Raw genomic sequence first — 18,149 nt, forward strand, 5'->3', positions numbered from 1 at the left:
AACAAACACACTTCTATTTATTTTGGTGCAGTGTGGCAAAGTGAATAAATTACAGAACATTTGCCATCTGGTATTATTTATGGGAACAGGTTTATCAGCAATGTAACTAGCAAGATTAGGTTAGTTGTACCTTGACGATTTGCATTCCAAATGAACAAATTGTCGAACACCTGTTGCATCATAAATAAGGTGGAATTCAAATTTCATTAAGCATTTAAAGTCAGTATAGTAAGCTCTGACAGTGTGGTATTAAGGGGTTTCATACTGATGTCTATATTTAGTATATTCATTGTAAATATTAATACCTATTTTTATTTTATATATACAGGCTGTAGTTGTGTTCAATTTATCTGCATTGATTTTTTTACTAGAGAAATGTCAAGTAAATCATATTTTGTGGTGGTTTGAAGTTCGAGTGATACCATCTTCTCATTACACTTTTTCTTCTCCATTCTGCAAAATGTCAGTCTCAGATGTATTTTCACATTCCACATTTTGCCCAATAACAGTGTCAATTCATTCTGTTCTATGGTGTGATTTGAGTTCCTGTTGGGTATAGTGGCAGGTTGCCTAGGAACTGCAACAGGCATTGTTTAGACAATGATCAGTGGAAGGTACCTCCTTGCTCTCAGCTGGTTGCCGAGCGATGGCAACCATTATCCTCTTTGACTCTTGTGGGTATATTTACTAAACTGCTGGTTTGAAAAAGTGGACATGTTGCCTAGTGCAACCAATCAGATTCTAGCTCTCATTTTATAGAATGTACTAAATAAATAACTAGAATCTGATTGGTTGCTAAAGGCAACATCTCCACTTTTTCAAACCCACAGTTTAGTAAATATACCCCTTGCTGCTGTCTTGCTTACCAGTGCTATTTATTAGTGCTCTTAGCACAAGTGTTTTTTTTATTATGCTGTGTACTCTCTCATTGGTTCTCTAGTATTTAAAAAGCTACTCCTTTCTACCATCTGTGCTGGTAATAGTATGTCTGAAACCAATGTGCTGGGCTTGTGTACCCTGTGTGTGCATATTCTGCTGTTACCTGGACTGTGTATTTGACTCTGCTTCCTTCTCCTGCCCTTGACCATAGCTTATAATTTGGTTTGCTTATGACCTTGGCCCACCTTGACTTTGGCCTGATTATCAGACTTGTTATTAACCTCTGCTCTCCATGACCTCAGCCTGATTACCAGACTTGCTAGAAACCTCTGTCTGCCCTGTCCTTGGCCTGTTTACAAGACTTGTTTTTATCCTCTGCCTTCCCTGACCTTGGCTTGATAAGTGGACCTTGCTCTTGCCTGTCACGTGCCTTTATGTTTCAGCCTGTTTCTATGATTCCAATATTCACTACCTGCCTTCCACTGTGTCCACCAAACTTACCAATATCTAGAGTTAATAAACCTCTACTATCACGACTTAAGACCTGGGGACAACCGACTACACTGGATAATTTATTGTTCCTCGGAAAGGAAAGGATACTGCTATAGGTGAAGACCTCATGATATGGTTCTAGGAGTTTTATAATCGGAACTCATATTGCCATGACAATTCTATGCTGAAATTCTGTGCAGAATATATAGGGCCAAATTCCACCAGATAAATTATTCTTATTCTTTTTATTATTATTAACACTTATTTATATAACTCAAGCAGATTCAGTAGTGCTTGTGTGTGATATGTTGCAGTTAAATACAGAATGACTTGAATAATCGACAACATTTTTGCACATCTCTTTTTTATATACTGTATCAATCTTCACGGTATTTTCATAATAATACAATTTTCTTGACTCTCAGGGGTATATTTACTAAACTGCGGGTTTGAAAAAGTGGAGATGTTGTCTATAGCAACCAATCAGATTCTAGTTATCATTTATTTAGTACATTCTACAAAATGACAGATATAATCTGATTGGTTGCTATAGGCAACATCTCTACTTTTTCAAACCTGCAGTTTAGTAAATATACCCCTCAGTGTGTATACTGCAGTGGCATACGCTTTGAGAATAATCATCATGGCAACCATCAGTCAAGAAAAGCTGAGATTGTAGAACAAACATAAGTCAGTATAAAATGCCCAATGATAAGCTTAATAATTGGCCTGTTTATCAATCTGTGGTGATAAGGCTGATTTTAAATCACCCCTTATCTCTGCGATAGAAAATCATGTCTGCAATTTATTAATAAAGTATCGCTGAGGCAGCTGTAGGTGTTATGGCTTAACCTAACGCTTTATTAGGCCAGTCTCAGTGGAAATATGCATGTGTGACCTGCCTAGCCAGATCTAGCATGCCGAATGGCACTGTAAGCTCAGACATGGACTAATAAACTATATATATATATATATATATATATATATATATATATATGTAAAATAATATTTTAATGTTATTGCTGATTGAAAAAAATTATTTCTTGAAATAATAATATATTTTTTTATTCCTTTTCTCCTATTATAATCCTGAGATGGTGAGAGCAGATTAAGGATTTTTGCAGTATTGTACCACCACGATCCTTGTTAAATAGGTTTGGTCATACTTTTCACGGGGAAACTACCGCAGGCGAGACCAGGTACATTTTACCACCAGTGATGATCCTATAATAGATAAGGATTTTCTCCATTTGATAAATAGGCCCGTTAGATTTTTAAATAAGAGTTTTCAAGTTCTACTTTGTAGACAACTGTTTCAACTTTGTTAGGTCTCATCAATACAAGATATGGATTTTGGCTGCTGTGAGAACAAAGCATATGGGAGACTACTTCAGTCAATAAGGCTTTCTGTGCACACATGTCTAAGTGTGAATTTTATATTAACAGCAAAGTCTGGCAATGGACTTGCCAACATTTCCTTAAAAAAAAAGACATTAAACAAAGATTATATAAAAACTTTGATTCATTAGACTTGGTTTTTGCTGACGAAAACAAGCACATTTTACCACATTATGATAATTCGCTGTGTTTGCATTGTATGGTGAGAAACATAATTTAGATTTGCACAATTGATAGTATGAGAGACATACTAACCATGACAAAAACCTATTTTATCATCTACAAACACTGGATGCAAACGTTTTGTAGGCTGAACTAATATTCTTGAGATATCTTAACTTCTTATCAATTTCACCATTCCTTTCCTAAGGTCTTGATATTTACAACCAGCCCCGGGATTTGGACACCAAAAACAGTGTGGCCTCACAAGAAATCCTTGAAGTTTGGTTGGATCAGGGGTGTGGTCCAATATTGGGAGGATTAATTCACTAGAAACTACTGACATTATTGAGGCATGAAGGCTACATTATAATAAACATGGGTTCAGCCAACAAATGGATACTGCCATTTAAGGGACTGATATACTTTAGCACACCATCACTCCTGAATTGAAATAAAAATCAGCTTGTTTTTCCATTTTACCCAAATATGCTACGCATAACAAGGTGTATGCCCATATTCTGGTATTTGGAACTGGATAGGAAATCCTCATTCTGCAATCAGTAAACACCTCACTTTAAAGTCCAGCATAAAACCGCTTTAAACCCAAGACCAGCGCTATAACAAGACATTTTAGGCAGCTGGAATTGAGTGGCAATGACTTGACCCACACACAGCTCTTAGGTCCTGATTCATCATGGAATGCAAAACGAACGCAATTCACTTTTTTAGAAAAAAAAATCTGAAGGAAATTGTACTCACATACGCCCGTACTCAAGTGCAAGTGGGTCTTAAGAAATGTCTCCATTTGAATACGGGTATAAGTGCACTCTGGCTATACGTTACTTGCCGTACGCACACAGACACAATGGACTGCAGGATACGCACAATGCATATGTGCAATATAAAGTCCCGTAGAACGATTGTAAAAAAAAAAATAGATTTTAAATACATTAACAACTCTTACCACTATAATCGTTAATGAAATACAGATTTTTTAACATTTTATTTACATGAAACACATTTAGTAGGATGTTTTTAATGGCTACTGTACATAAAATGCATTTTTACAGTTTCTCTTAGTTACAAACACATGTTCTGGTATGTATACTCATCCATCATCACTATCAATTGGCACTTACATCTTTCCTTTATCTGGTGCAAGTCATACGGCTAAAAATCACAGAAATGCCCAGAGCTTAAGTAGGAAAAATGTTCGTGTGCTCATCCTTGGCATGTCCTTATTTTACATTGCCTACATCCATCCCCTTGTTCCACCCTTCAAATCGTAGACAGTTGTAAGTGCGTTTGGACATGATTTGCATGCATTTGCATTCACAGTCAGTTTCTGAGCATGCACAGAGTAATTTCATACAATATACGGCACGTAACGGATCTAACGTCCAAAGATGAATCACCCAGAGAGTAAAGGAGTCAGTGCTGCAGCACTGGTTTTATCATTTACAGGCTTTTTGTCTTGGATAGATGCTACATTCTAGTGGCCTAAAGGTCCTTTGCTGACATCACAGTCATGTGTCTAGGATCTGAGTGATATCCCTATACTCTCCATGCGGATAATTTTCTTTGTAGAGCAGCTGAGTGAGATGGGGTGTTAAATGGAAACAATAGGACTATCGTCTTCAGCATAGGGCTTGTGCTGCAATAAACACAAGTATTATCTTTAGGGCAAGGGAGTGGTCTGGAGCAATGCTATACATATTTGAGGAGGCTGTGAGACATGCCCTATATTAGGAAGCAGGGACAGGTTTGTCTGGGAGGCAGGGGGCCCCCCCTGGCCCGGTTCCATAGTGGGTTCCCTTGGGCTGGATCACTGGGCTACCTGCATTTTTTACTTTAAAATGTTCCTAATAGGCTAATGAGTCAAGTCTTGCCCCCGGGCTAAAATTTGCCAGCGCTCTCCTGTTAGGAAGAGAGTAAATAAAAGAAAAAAACAGAGGGCATCAATAGTATCTAAATTACAAACACTGTGAGAGAGCGGAGGTTTGGATAATCCAACTCACTTTCGTTATTGGCTGGAACTGACGTGTCAAGGACCAGCCATCAGGCTTAGGGGATATTGTATACCCGTCCCTGATACAGTATTATTATTATTAATTTTTATTTATAGGGCGCCACAAAGTATCCGTAGCGCCGTACAAGGACAAACAATGGCACAGTACAAGGTGAAACAGCACAGTACAAGTAACAGTAAGCACTATAACTCTGGGGGCTCAGGCACAGCAAGAAAGAGAGGAAGGGAGGGGAAAAGTGAGTACAGGCAGGTAACTATGGCCCAAGAGGGTGGGCATAGATGACAGGTTGAGAGTCACTGAGGGGAGCGGAGAGAAGCGAGAGGAGACAGAGGGCAGAGGGACTGAGAGGAGGTGAGCTGAGTAGCAGTTAAAAGTGATGGAAACAGAAGGTAGGAGAGCCCTGCTCAAAGAAGCGAACAATCTAAAGGGAGGGGAAGACAGACAGACACATGGATGAGACGGAGAGACGGGAGGAATGGGGAGAAGGGAAGAAGGGATGAGAAAGAGAGGTAGCCGACCGGTGGGAGTTTAGGCATGAGACTGGAAGGCTTTAAGGAAAAGGTGGGTTTTTAATGTTCGTTTGAAAGAGGACAGATTAGGGGAAGTTCTGATGGAGCGGGGGAGCTTGTTCCAATGGAGGGGAGCTGCGCGGGAGAAGTCTTGGATACGTGCGTGAGAGGAGGTAATCAGAGGGGAAGAGAGGCGACAAGTTGTAGCACAGCCACAGTTTACCTATGTAGTAACAATCAATTGATGGATACATCAATATTAAAAACTAAAATACTGCTCTGTTTAGCCTGATTTATGTTTGAAACCAATCATGAGAGTAAGGAGATATTGGCACTGTCTTTACATTTGTCACTTTTGTGGAGTTTGAATATTTTAATACATTAATATATAGCATTAATTTTAAAAAGTGTGCCTTAAAGGTGCCAACAATGCCCCGCCACCACCAAGGGGGTGTAAGAACCAACCATAGTATTTTGCCGTAAATACAAGCTCTAAATAGCAAATGCACCTTTTCCACTCCTATAATTTAAATTAAAAAACCTCACTCCACCAAATTCATACTTGGAAAGGAACTCCCTGCAGATCTAACATTTGCAGATACCAAATGTCGTCTATAGTGTGCATTCCCAATATGCCAAGTGCATTCAAGCAAACATAGGCTAGTAACAACACAAAACAGCACTTTTGCTGCAGGGCTGCAGTCTTACATGTGCAATGTCTCCCCACCTCCCCCAACAACACATAAGGAGTGTTTGTAAGGAAGATTTTACTTGCACTTCTGTAGAAATTTCAATAGGCTCATTAATCGGCAGAAATATTACAATACATCAAACAGCTGGAATGTGCATTTCTAAACATATAAAAATAAAAATATGTTACCATGCACACAAACAAGCTGCCAGCCGGCAATTGCTTGTTATAAATAAAATTATATTTTTAACATGGGGCCAATATGGCATGTAACATGCTTTTAGATAACTAAATCTTTTGAAATCCAACCTGGAGCCAGACAAGGAGGCGACATAGAGGTGGGAGAGTGCATTACGAAGATATAAACTATAAACATAAAAGGATGAATGCCCATATAGACATTCATGGGCAGCATATTTGGATATACACTAATAAATATGTATAACGTAATTCAGAGCATGAATTCTATGCCTCTGAAACATATGTCCCTCCGGAATTCTGCTTAGTAATTTAATATATTTAAATATTGTCATATTGCAATTCTTTCCCTTCTAGATTAAATATATTAAATTATTTCAGTCTCTCAATAACTTTTGTCATTTAGACAGGTATAGCCCAATTTATTCATAGGTATTTATATATATCTATATTATTAATACAGACTTGCAAAGCTGAGTATTAAGAAGCATGTTGCTACAGAATTGAATGTTATGGGTTGAACATGCTGATTAGAGATGCTCAAAAGTTTGAAAAATTTTCCGCAAAATGTTTTCCTCATTTCACACTTTCCAGTGAAATTTTCGACAATTCATTGGCAGATACGTGTTCCCAGTCTGACCCCAACCACACCACACAGCAGAATGAATTGACTGTCCCATCTTTATTCATTTATGCTGCAAATTGAGAATTTACAAACACAGTGCAAAATTGGAAAGAAAAAACCGAACTCAAAGACTGAAATTCCGGAAGTTCGCACCTACGCAAAACGGTCTGTCAGTGGAACTCGATTTGCTTCAAATGTTGCTGTAATTCCAATGCTGACCATATATTTTTTCAGTTTTGTTCATATTGTTACATTAAAATTTCATTGCAACTTTCACCTTCTAGAACTATTTATTTTATTGTGGGAACTGCTGGCAATATAGTGGTTAGTAAAACATATATATAATAAATGTGAACACATTTCAGTGTTTTTGAGGATCAAAAAGGCAACAACTGTCTATATGTGACTGCTAGTGATTCAATATCTCTTGCAGTGGATAACAGTGGCTGGCCCAAGCTGTTTGATACCATCCAGAGTGCCCGAGGCAATCAAGCAATGGAGGATGAAGACACACACAATTCTGAATGTGGTAAGACAGTATTTTGTTGGATTAATAGACGTGGCTGTAACAGTATGTTAGTGGTAAGACAGAGTATGCGCTTTATGCTTCTAAATCATAACTCTATGCAGTTATTAGATTACAAGACTGTATAAAGTGTAGTCCATGCACTTAACTTACAACTCACAGATGTGATAAATGTTCATGACTGGGAGGAGCATTATCCAGGGACCAATTAATATATGCAACCACAGCATTATTTGGATGCAATCATTTATATTGCTGTGGTTAACATGTAATTATTCTAATTTGCATAAGAAGTATGTGCCTTTAAAGACCCTTTTTTAGGTTGCAAGATTGCAGGAGTAAGGGCATGTTTGACTTGCTATGTCTATTCTGAGTACTAGCAGGTGTATCTGCTGTCAAATCATAGCACTTGCAATCGAACAGAGTGTACATCACTATTCACTATCTGTGGGAGGAATATCCACAATGATCTGGAAACTACATAATATTGAGATCAGGAGCTCCTACTGCCAAATTTCTATGCTGAGAGCTGGAAATAACAGCTGTTATGCATATAACATTTATTGAACAGATATGATCCAGCATAAAATGGTACAAACCGAATGGTACAAACAATGGATCTCTGGGTGAGGCTGAAAGCACGTCACAACAAAGAATACGGCTGGTGCAACTGAACAACTGAACAGGCTGAGTTGAAAGAAACCAGGATGTTGGCTAGCAGCTTTTAGTAGTCCCAGGGAACAGGAGAAGTAACAGGAGTAACAAATGAGAACAACAATATCAGAAACAGCAACATCAATGACCCGCCAAGGGGGACTGAGGGAGGCAGGCATAAATAGGGAGAAAACAGGTGCAGATAATTAGCAGGTGCAGCCCGTTAACCCCTGCTAGTGAGAAAAGGGCAAGTCAGGATAGCAGCACCACTGGTGGTTCAGAGGTACTGCAGGGTACATTCAAATAATATTAAGTCCAGAGCAGTCCAATAGACAGGAGCTGCCAAGACAAAACAGCATGCTGAAGAGATGCTGCAGTAGAAGCGAAAAAAGATATTGACACCTACCTACACATAAAGTTTGTGAGTGTATGTCAGTTGTTTCATTAATAATACATCTGGTAAACATATTGATGACATTTGTCAGAATTCCATATAAAATGACACAGCCTAGAGTACAAATATGCTTTGTGGAATCAGATATGTAAGTCATAAGTTTGAATAGCATCATGGGTCCATTTGTTAATTTCTTTTACACCTATATATACCTCTATCCTTTTAGTATTGGATGTTTACCCTGAACACTGCCAATGTTGGAAGCGAATTGTAAACTGCTCAAGTCAAGGACTACAATTTGTCCCTCCAGTATCTTCGAATGTGACAGCTCTGTAAGTATAGTTTCTCACATGGATCAGTTGCAGTGACTGCTGCATCAACAAATACATCCTTTAATATCTGTGTTGGCATTCAACCCTCCACTGCATTATGCCAGTAGAAAAGTATTATAGTACTGCAGTAATGATGCTGTATGACCCATACATAAAAATCCATTACTCAACAATTTACTAACAACTAATGTATATTGCATTACTGTACTTAATATGTTATATATGATATGTGACATTTGACTTTATTTCTTTAGTGATTTGAAGGACAATACTATCAAAACTTTACCTGATGGTGTCTTTAATCTGTATCAGAACTTGGAGAAGCTGTAAGTTGCCAAAACAAAGCTAAAGATGAAAGATTAAACTTGGACTGTTTACTTGTGGTCTACTATATGAATGCACCATTTGTATTTAATATGCCCCCAGTGGAAGTCCTACCTATTAAAATGGTTATTTTGAATTAAGAAGCAACTTATAGAAAAAGGAGATATGTCAATATTTAATATTTTTCGTACTGTTTTTTGTAAGGGTCTGTGCCAAATACCCATTTATTCGGTTAAACAATGTGGGGTATTTCTGATGATGTTCTTTGGGAAGCACACAGTCCTAATACAACCACAATTCTAACTCTGATACTGTCATAATACCCCTTATGGTGTCCATACGTGCATATATTTTTGCTTTCAGTTGCTTGTAAGTAGCATTAACAGTTACTGTTCAATCATGCCATAATAGAGATTCTGAGAGTCATTTTTGAGTGCCAAGGATAATGCAAAAATGTGTATCTCATCTTGTGCTATCTCACATTTCTTTTTACTGAGCACATACGTTTGTGATTGCATTCACTGTTCAACCAACGCACTGTGTGCAAAGTCCTGACTATGCACTGTGTATCTGTGTTTCTCTTTGTCAACCTCTCACTCAAACAATTTTGTCACTTCACTTCTCATTTAAAATTAATTCTATTATCAAACAATGGGTGGAAGTGAGGGAAAAACATGTCACAATACCAATGTTTCCTGTTTATCATTTGAACATTTTTATTATATTGTTCTTTCGGTGCACACATGGGGCCTAATTCAAGTCCGAATGCAACTTGCATGGAAGTTGCATTTGAAAAAAGAGAACTGAACTTGTTTGTTGTTCCGAATGTATTCAAATCCAAGCGTATCGCAAGATACGTGTAAGAACACTCTGCCTAGACATTACTTGCCATACACACAAGTGTATGTACAATAAAATATCACATTAAAACACATACAAATATAATTTGATTATGAAATATAATTAAGGTTATCGGCTTAATCTTTCATCTAAATATTACATTTCAAATATAAATATTTTTTACATTTCTTTTTACATTATTTACATAAATAAAGATGCTTTCAATGCATACTGTATCTACAATGTGCTTTTATAGTCTGTCTTAGATGTTCTGCATACAGATGTTGTATGCTAGCTAGTAGCATCTACATGTACTTTTTAGATCAAAGACTATGCCGTGACATTCATCACTATTTGAATCGGCCATGTAATGCCTGCAGAGAACGGAACAGACGCACACAGATGTCCTGCCTTATTCACGAAGGTCCACCTACCGTCCGCACAGACACATCCCTACTGCTCTCCGCCTCAGTCTTTAATGGAGCCTGACTTCTTGAGCCTACAGGGGAAGATACTACAGTGAGAAACAAGTTACATACAAAACAACAACGTGCAGTTCCTTGTATTACTTGCCAGTGACCACCTCACCAATGGTCACTTTTTCTTCTTTAGGAAACAGACTGATCCTGCTACTTACCTGCCTTGGACCACTAGTATCCGCCGACACCTAGCTACATGGCAGGCTTCCACCTGTTGCCTGGAACCTCGGCCTTTAAACCTGTCACTTCAGGAACTCATGACTTTTGGTGCCCTTCCGGACTGGATAGAGGGCCTCGTATGCCACTCTCAACAGTCTAATACTTAAACGCACTCACCAGGGACCAAATGTCCCACTGCATCAAGGGCTGAGTGCTCTTCTGACCAAACAGGACGTAGTGTCCTCTTAACTACATAGGACCTAGTGCCCACTAACCAACTATCAAGGGCCTAGTGCCCACTAACCAACAATCAGGGGCCTAAGGCCCTGCTAAATCAAGGGACTGGTGCCCTGCTAAACTAAATGCATTGTGCCCTGCTTAACTAAAAGGGACTTGCACCCTCCTAAACTATGGGCCTCATGTCCCACCTAACTATGTGACTTATGTCCAAATAACTAACTATGGGCCTTGCGCCCAAACAACTAACTAAGGGACTTATGCGCCGCTCTTATGTCCCAGGGGCACCTTCTCTGCCGTTTTCTTGTGGCAGGGTTGCTCTTAGCCCTTACAAGGGCTCCATGCCAGTGCCGCCACCGTCGTCTTGTCTTCTTCCGGAGGTCCCATAATGTTCGGACTCCAGGGCTCCGTCGCTGGATTGAACTCAAGATGTTGGCACGCAGTGGCTACATAGCTAATCAGGGCTCGCTGCAGCGTCAGCAATTCAAACCGGGACCTGTACGGAAAGAAAATCAGAAGTTACCGCCGCTGGATCTCAGGAACAGTGAGTCGTTTTCCTGCTCTTCTTTCAGCCTTCTAATCTTCTTATCTTCTCTTCTGCTCTTCTCTTCGATCTTCGCCCTCTTCGGAGGCACCTCAGCAGAGCACATTCTCACAGCTGCAAATGCATCAAAACGCCCTCACTGTATATGGCCTATGTTAGCCTGGTGCTTCCCTTTCTCATTCTGCCTCTCAAGTAATAGGCAGCCGTAAGTGTAATTTACGCTCAGACATGAATTACATGGAATTGCATTCATTGGCATAAGGTCCGCTTCTGAGCATGCACAAAGCTTCACACAAGATGCTCTATGCAAATGGACATTCATACATGAATAGGGCCCATGGACACCAAGCACTTATTTTGCCCTTAAGTGTATACTTGGCTTTTCATTGAAAATCCAGGTTTACACTACTAGTGACAAAATTCCAAACTGTTAATGTCAACTTCTCTTGTTTATCACCTTCCTGTGTTACCCCTCCATGGTTCCAACCCCAACTGCATCATATCTAAATAATTTAAATAAATGGAAATAATTCTGCAATATTTCAGTACATATTTTAATATAATATGAAAATAATGGGCACCGAATATAAAAAACATAAAACAAATTATAACAATGATAAAGCAAATTGCCACACCAACATTTCTGCATTCCTAGTTTGCCTTTTTAGCCTATTCATAAGTCCACATCTGGCACTTTGCTTTCTAAAAAAATAAACTCAGTGATCTGTCACAGATGAAGGACATGCCTCAAAATGTGCTGGTCAACTTTGCATATTAAAAATATCATGGCCAAGCCACCAGGATTATTTTTGCTTTGCTTTGCTACACTGAAGTGGCAAAAAAAAAATGTGCTTACCCAGGTGCCCATTGTTCTGCCATAATGTATGTACAAGCCCATCTATTACATCTATTACAATGTGCACAAACATGCAAACTCATCTATTGCAATGTGCTATTTATGTCCACTGTAAATAACCCCCACTATGTTTATAGTTCTTTGTCTACAGACTAATTAATTGCAATTGATTTATTTTACCACTAGTGCTTAATGATAGCACATATACTGTAGAATCCTTTGCTATGCAACCTTGATAAACAGTGTTTAGATTAAGGACAAGATGCCAATGATTATTTTTTTAATGTACCTTTTCCAGTCTTCTTCAAAACAACAATCTCCGATCAATCTCACACCTGACGTTCTCAGGACTTTTCAGTCTTAAGATGCTGTGAGTTATGCTTTTCTTGCTTTTCTATGTTCATTGCACTGACGCTATATAAAGACAGTGAAAGACATATGTGAAATGAGTGTCATTACACGACTTGTATAAATGTAAAAGATTGTTTATGTGTACATATTTACAAGACAACACAATAACCATTTGAAAGAGGAATCCGAGCATCCTGTCAATCAGTGGTAGACGATGAAATGTCACATGAAGCACATTTATGTTTAGAAAATAGCAGTTATGTTTTATGTCCGACGGTTTGTTAGAGAAGAAACTGTAGTAGTGTATTCAAAACTGGTGACACCGTTCTTCTGCTGACTAAAGATGACATTGCTTGATGATAACCCTCATAGGGCAAGCAATATGGCAGCCCCCACAACTATTAAACCGAGCGTGGCACCTACACACAGCTAAGGCAGCCATTTGTGAGTGTCTCATTGATGTGTGAATATTGGTTATACCATCAAAAATGGCTGCCTCCACTGCATGCATCATGTTTACTTACATTGTGTGAGAAAAATCCAACTATATATGCTTTATTTTTAGGTATTTATTAACTTTGGCCTTCATTAGATTTACCTTGATATTCTGTGATTATTCTGCCAAAGTATAAAATAGTGGTTGGTCTTTAAGTTGCGGCATATTTTTTTTCATAACTGTTGGTCAATTCTTCCAATTATGTTTACGTGCCAACAAAAGCTGTTTCTTTCTGTTTCCTTCCTCCTACAAAACACACTTGACCTCTTAAAACATTTTCATTCTGTGCCAGCTTCCTTAGTGACAATCGGATCAAGATCCTGAAGGCTGATGTGTTCAAGGATCTTCACTCCTTGGAATGGCTGTAAGTTGGTAACAGTGTACTCAGATAAACCTTATTCAGCATTCCCTATGACAGTAAGATCTTACTTATGAGTCCCAAGCATGTTGTTGCATTAAAAATTAACCGTATTTGTTTAGACCTGTCTGGTAGTATTAACATCTCAGTGAGTGATTTCACTCAGTTATTCTCAAACCACTCTTCAGGGACTATTGTTTTCAATCTAGGATTTATCAGTGTATTCTTAACCCCATCAGGTCTGATTTGATATAGATTCCATTGAGATTTACATGTTTGCACTTTTCTTTCAACATTCACATTATGTTCCTTGAATAAAAAATGTATTCTGAGCCTTATTCATCCACACATACATAAAGCACATTATGTCTTGTTAGGATATTCATACAGAAACTTTCTATATTATATATATATATTCACTGAGACAGACACATGCAGTCTTTCACAGTTTGATCCACTCATTGCATAGTTTGATTTGGTTGGTTGAGGGGTGGGGGTTGTATTTTCTTTTTAGTGATGTTTAATTTACATTCCCAACACTACAGATCACCGTACTGCTTTTAATTTATATCTCCCACCTCACCTGACACACTTACAGTATATAGGCAGCTGATAATCCCGATGCTGTGACCTCCACTGACAGCCAATTAATGCTTCCAAATGAGCAGAATCTGAGCATATTTGATCATAAAACATACAGACTTTCGCTAGTGTCCTAAGACATGCAGGGGAAAATACAAGTTTGTAGGAACCTATGATCTGTAAACTTGCTTTGTTCTAGGTAAATATGATTGCTACCTAGCAACAGCTCCCACCATAAACACACTACACTCAATTTTGTTCGTAGGGAGACATGCCCCCTGGAAACAGCTGCTGGGCTGACTACCACATACCTGGTAGTTGCTTTGAGAAACTTGATATTTTGCAAATCAGAAAGTCTCCAATAATGTTTTACAATAGTCTGAGCCAAGGGCTAGCATGTAGCAGGCATTAAGATATGCACTTAGCCACTAGTAGTAGCTGCTGTAGTGAGTGACCTTTGAATTGGTTAGTATTTATACTGACATCACTCGTTGTCACTACAATCCACCCCCTAATAGTGGAGGACTTTACAGGCCAGAAGGATTCTGATAGTTCTGAAAGAGCTGGTAGACCTCTCCCCTCAAAGAGATTGTGAGGATAAGATGACAAGCAAGACACCATGCACAGACGAGGCTCCATAATGTCTTTGAGCAGATCAAATTCCACAATGGGCTGATGTTTTGTTTATCCTTTCAAGATAATGTCAAGATTTGCTTTCCCTCTCAGCTTTCTTAAGCTCAAATAATAGTGGCCCAGCTACATCTGCAATTTTATATCAGACTTTTTTCAGTCAGTGGGGTCATCATGCATTTTGCCACTCACAATGGATGCTAAGGAAAAATCAATATCTGGAGTGAAGAATGCTGGGACATCTGGTAACCCTCTGTGACTATGTAGCACTGGTAACTTGTCTTCTCCAATAAGTGTGGTGTGGAAGGCCAGCTGTGCATCATATGCACCTCCTAGCTGTGACTCAAAGGCCAATGTGTAGCATATAATTATTTTGTTGGCCACCCTAGCCATTTGAATCTCACCAAGTTCACCTCGTGTGGATGAGGAGGAGGTTCTTATAACCTACTTGAACTCCCTGTCTACAGTGGAAGAGCTTGATGTGCCTTCCTTCTTGGGGGAAAACATTGTAACTCAAGGTGCAATGATCCCTTATGCTGCGTGCAGGTCCCTTCAATTCTTTCTATGTTCTGGGGAAGGTGCATACTAGCACTGAAACACAACAAAACAGCAAGTCCAATGTGTTTTTAAATCAGATTGGAATATTTACTTGGATACAAGACTCTTTCTTCCATCCTGTGGTATATACAGCTTTTTCTACCATTAATTTAGACAAATGGAACTCTTTTTCTCCTAATTATGGATGGTTATCTGAAGGATTTCCATTCTTGGAGATACACGAAAGAGCAGTGAAATAATATATCTCTACACCAGGAGTGCTTGAACCACCTTATAGTTATGTGAGCTTATTATAGCCAACTTTTAATTTTAATACATCCTGATACAAGCTGGTTTCACATATGTTAGTATAAGATAGATAGATAGATATATGTATATATGTTTTAAATGAATGTTTTTATATTCAATTTCTGTGAGCATCAGTTCTTTTGATTAGTGTAGCCATTATTGTTTGTCTCTCCCTTCATTTGAGCAAAATAAGTATGCCAGCTACGGGCAAGAAGGGGAAGCCTGCTGCAGGGATAGGCTGTCAGCTATGGAGAATGCCAGGGAAAGTGATAAATGCAGTTGAACAAGTGTCCCTTGGACAAAGTTTTATTAAAGCATTTACATTAGAAACCTTGGAGTTGTGCTTCTGTCTCTGTGAGCCCATGAGCAGGGAGAACACAAGGGGCCTGATTCATTAAGGCAAAAAAGGAGTACATTTTCTCCTGGACAGGTGGAAGGTGCAAATTAGTTTATTATTTTGCACATAAGTTAAATACTGGCTGTTTTTTCATGTAGCACACAAATACTTGATAGCTTGATTTTTATATTGAAATTTAATGTTGATCTAGGACATGCCCTACCCCAATTATAAATATGTCCCCACATTTTAAATTTACCCCGCCCTCCAATGCAACATGGTTTTCCCAAGGTGCAATGTTACTCCTATTTTCTACTTTACTTTCCTTAATTAATCAGGCCCAAGGAGGGTATGTGGTCTACAAATTGTACTTCAGAGTTTGAGATAGAAGAAAATAAAACCTGTCTGTTCTTGTTAACTGTAGCTCTTCTGTTGAAGAAGTCCTTCTGGAAGAAGAGACCACTCTTTTTGTGCTCCTCCTATCAGCTATGTACAACTTTAAGGGGGCAAAAGCTGTAGACAGTCTGTTACAGAGACAGACACATCACTCAAAACATCTAACAGCAGGACACACGTGTGCTCCATGTGTAGCAGGGAAGTGAACATTTCTTTCCACTTTCCTTTCTGCTGCAGGGGGAGTCATAGCATTGACATTATTAGCTACCAATCTACTATAAGTGTAAACTCAGAGCCAATTATATAAATATTACCTACAGAAACACCATATAAATGTCCATTGAATTGTTTTATAGTACATATGTTTAAGAAACGTTTATTTTCAAATACATAGGGAAGGTCTAGTGCAGGTCCCAGAGCAGGAGTGGTGATTAAACATGTTAGGACCGTCCCTGGGTGTATTGCGGGCAGTGTCATCTCGCCTGAAATACCCAAAATGGATCAAGCAAAAAATGAACCAAGAGAAGATGAAGGTATTGTTCAGACATAGTCTGAAATACAGTGTTATCTGTGGCATGAATATGGTGTGTCCTAAAGTGGACACCGTTGTGGAAATATATTGTTTGTGACTCTCTGCTATCACTGGTCAGCAGAAATGAGGACATTGTTCACAATGGCTTAGATGGATATTCACACCACTTATGCAATATTAAAATGATGTCCAAAGGGTGGACATAAAGCAAATTAGAGGAAATTACGGATTTTATGTATTTTTTTCTATACAGATTTTTTAAACACCACGTTAGCAGTGGCCTTACCAGGTGCTTTCAGTGGAATTGAAAAAAGTGAATTCAATCCATGCAAAAAAATGCTGTTTCTTTAGTAATAAGAATGCATAGTAATCATTAACCCTCCTGGGTTATCAGAGCTACTGTGTATTGAACTGGCTGAAACACATAGCATAGTGATGCAAACTGCACATGGCACTCACCAGGGTTTTCAGAAAATATTCTTTTAATCCAAAAATTCATCTCTGAAGGAATAATTTAACATGTAGCAAGTTAAAACAAAAAAGGATGGTAGGTATTTATATAGTCATCCTGTATGTTGATGTAATGCTTCATACACTCTTCCATTTATTCATGGTCTCTCTCAGGTATGCTTTCCTTCAATGGAGTTTCCATGTGTTCAAATTCTGTGCATAATATCTTCCTAGTCCCCAATACATAGCTGGTATATTGATAAAATAAAGTACAAAACTATAACGACAAAAACAAAGAAAGCTCTGACAAAAGCACCAATATTTTTCTAAAATGTTGTGCTTAATTTTATCTAAGAAGTATATTTTTATTTTTTATATGAGAATTTTGTAAATCATCATTGGACTAGTCTCTGATTCTTGACTGTCCGGCATCTTCTTTGCAGCACCTGCAGCTGATCCCATGCTACTTATGGTCCACACCTAGTCTTGTGCATGCACCTTAAACTGACAGTTCCCTTATAAGTGCAGGCCTCACATCACTTAGACGCCAGTTTTGCATCCTGACTTGGGTTCTACAGTATTGTCTTATAGGATTACTGACTTTGCTGATCTTGCTTTGTTCAGGTCCAGCGGCTGAACAGTGCATTTCACAGTGCATGCTACTGTAGTCTCCTTTTCTGAGCATGCTTGGTCCAGCGTATTGAGAGCAGAGCGGGGGGCTGAAGCAAGATTTTCACTCCTCTGAAATAGTGTAAAATATATCCTTTTAGCACAGCAAAAAGACACTAGTTGAAAAGACACTTACACAATCACACCCTCTCATGAATTTAATATTTCTGGAA

General features: G+C 38.6%; 1 protein-coding gene and 1 long non-coding RNA gene across 2 annotated transcripts in view; one reads left to right on the forward strand and one right to left on the reverse strand.

Moving 5' to 3' along the window:
- The window catches only part of LOC142100749 (relaxin receptor 1-like), a 356,003-nt gene that overhangs the window by 229,576 nt on the left and 108,278 nt on the right, over positions 1–18,149 (forward strand). The window contains exons 3-7 of the mRNA XM_075184528.1: positions 7,418–7,513; positions 8,785–8,890; positions 9,145–9,216; positions 12,628–12,699; positions 13,469–13,540. Of these exons, the coding sequence (XP_075040629.1) occupies positions 7,418–7,513; positions 8,785–8,890; positions 9,145–9,216; positions 12,628–12,699; positions 13,469–13,540 (418 nt within the window). The remainder of the gene's footprint in view (positions 1–7,417; positions 7,514–8,784; positions 8,891–9,144; positions 9,217–12,627; positions 12,700–13,468; positions 13,541–18,149) is intronic.
- The window catches only part of LOC142100750 (uncharacterized), a 106,162-nt gene continuing 105,736 nt past the window's right edge, over positions 17,724–18,149 (reverse strand). Inside the window, exon 5 of the long non-coding RNA XR_012678894.1 lies at positions 17,724–18,048. This is a non-coding gene — a long non-coding RNA (uncharacterized LOC142100750). The remainder of the gene's footprint in view (positions 18,049–18,149) is intronic.

Source organism: Mixophyes fleayi, chromosome 9 (assembly GCF_038048845.1).
Source record: "Mixophyes fleayi isolate aMixFle1 chromosome 9, aMixFle1.hap1, whole genome shotgun sequence".
NCBI classification, from domain to species: domain Eukaryota; kingdom Metazoa; phylum Chordata; class Amphibia; order Anura; family Limnodynastidae; genus Mixophyes; species Mixophyes fleayi.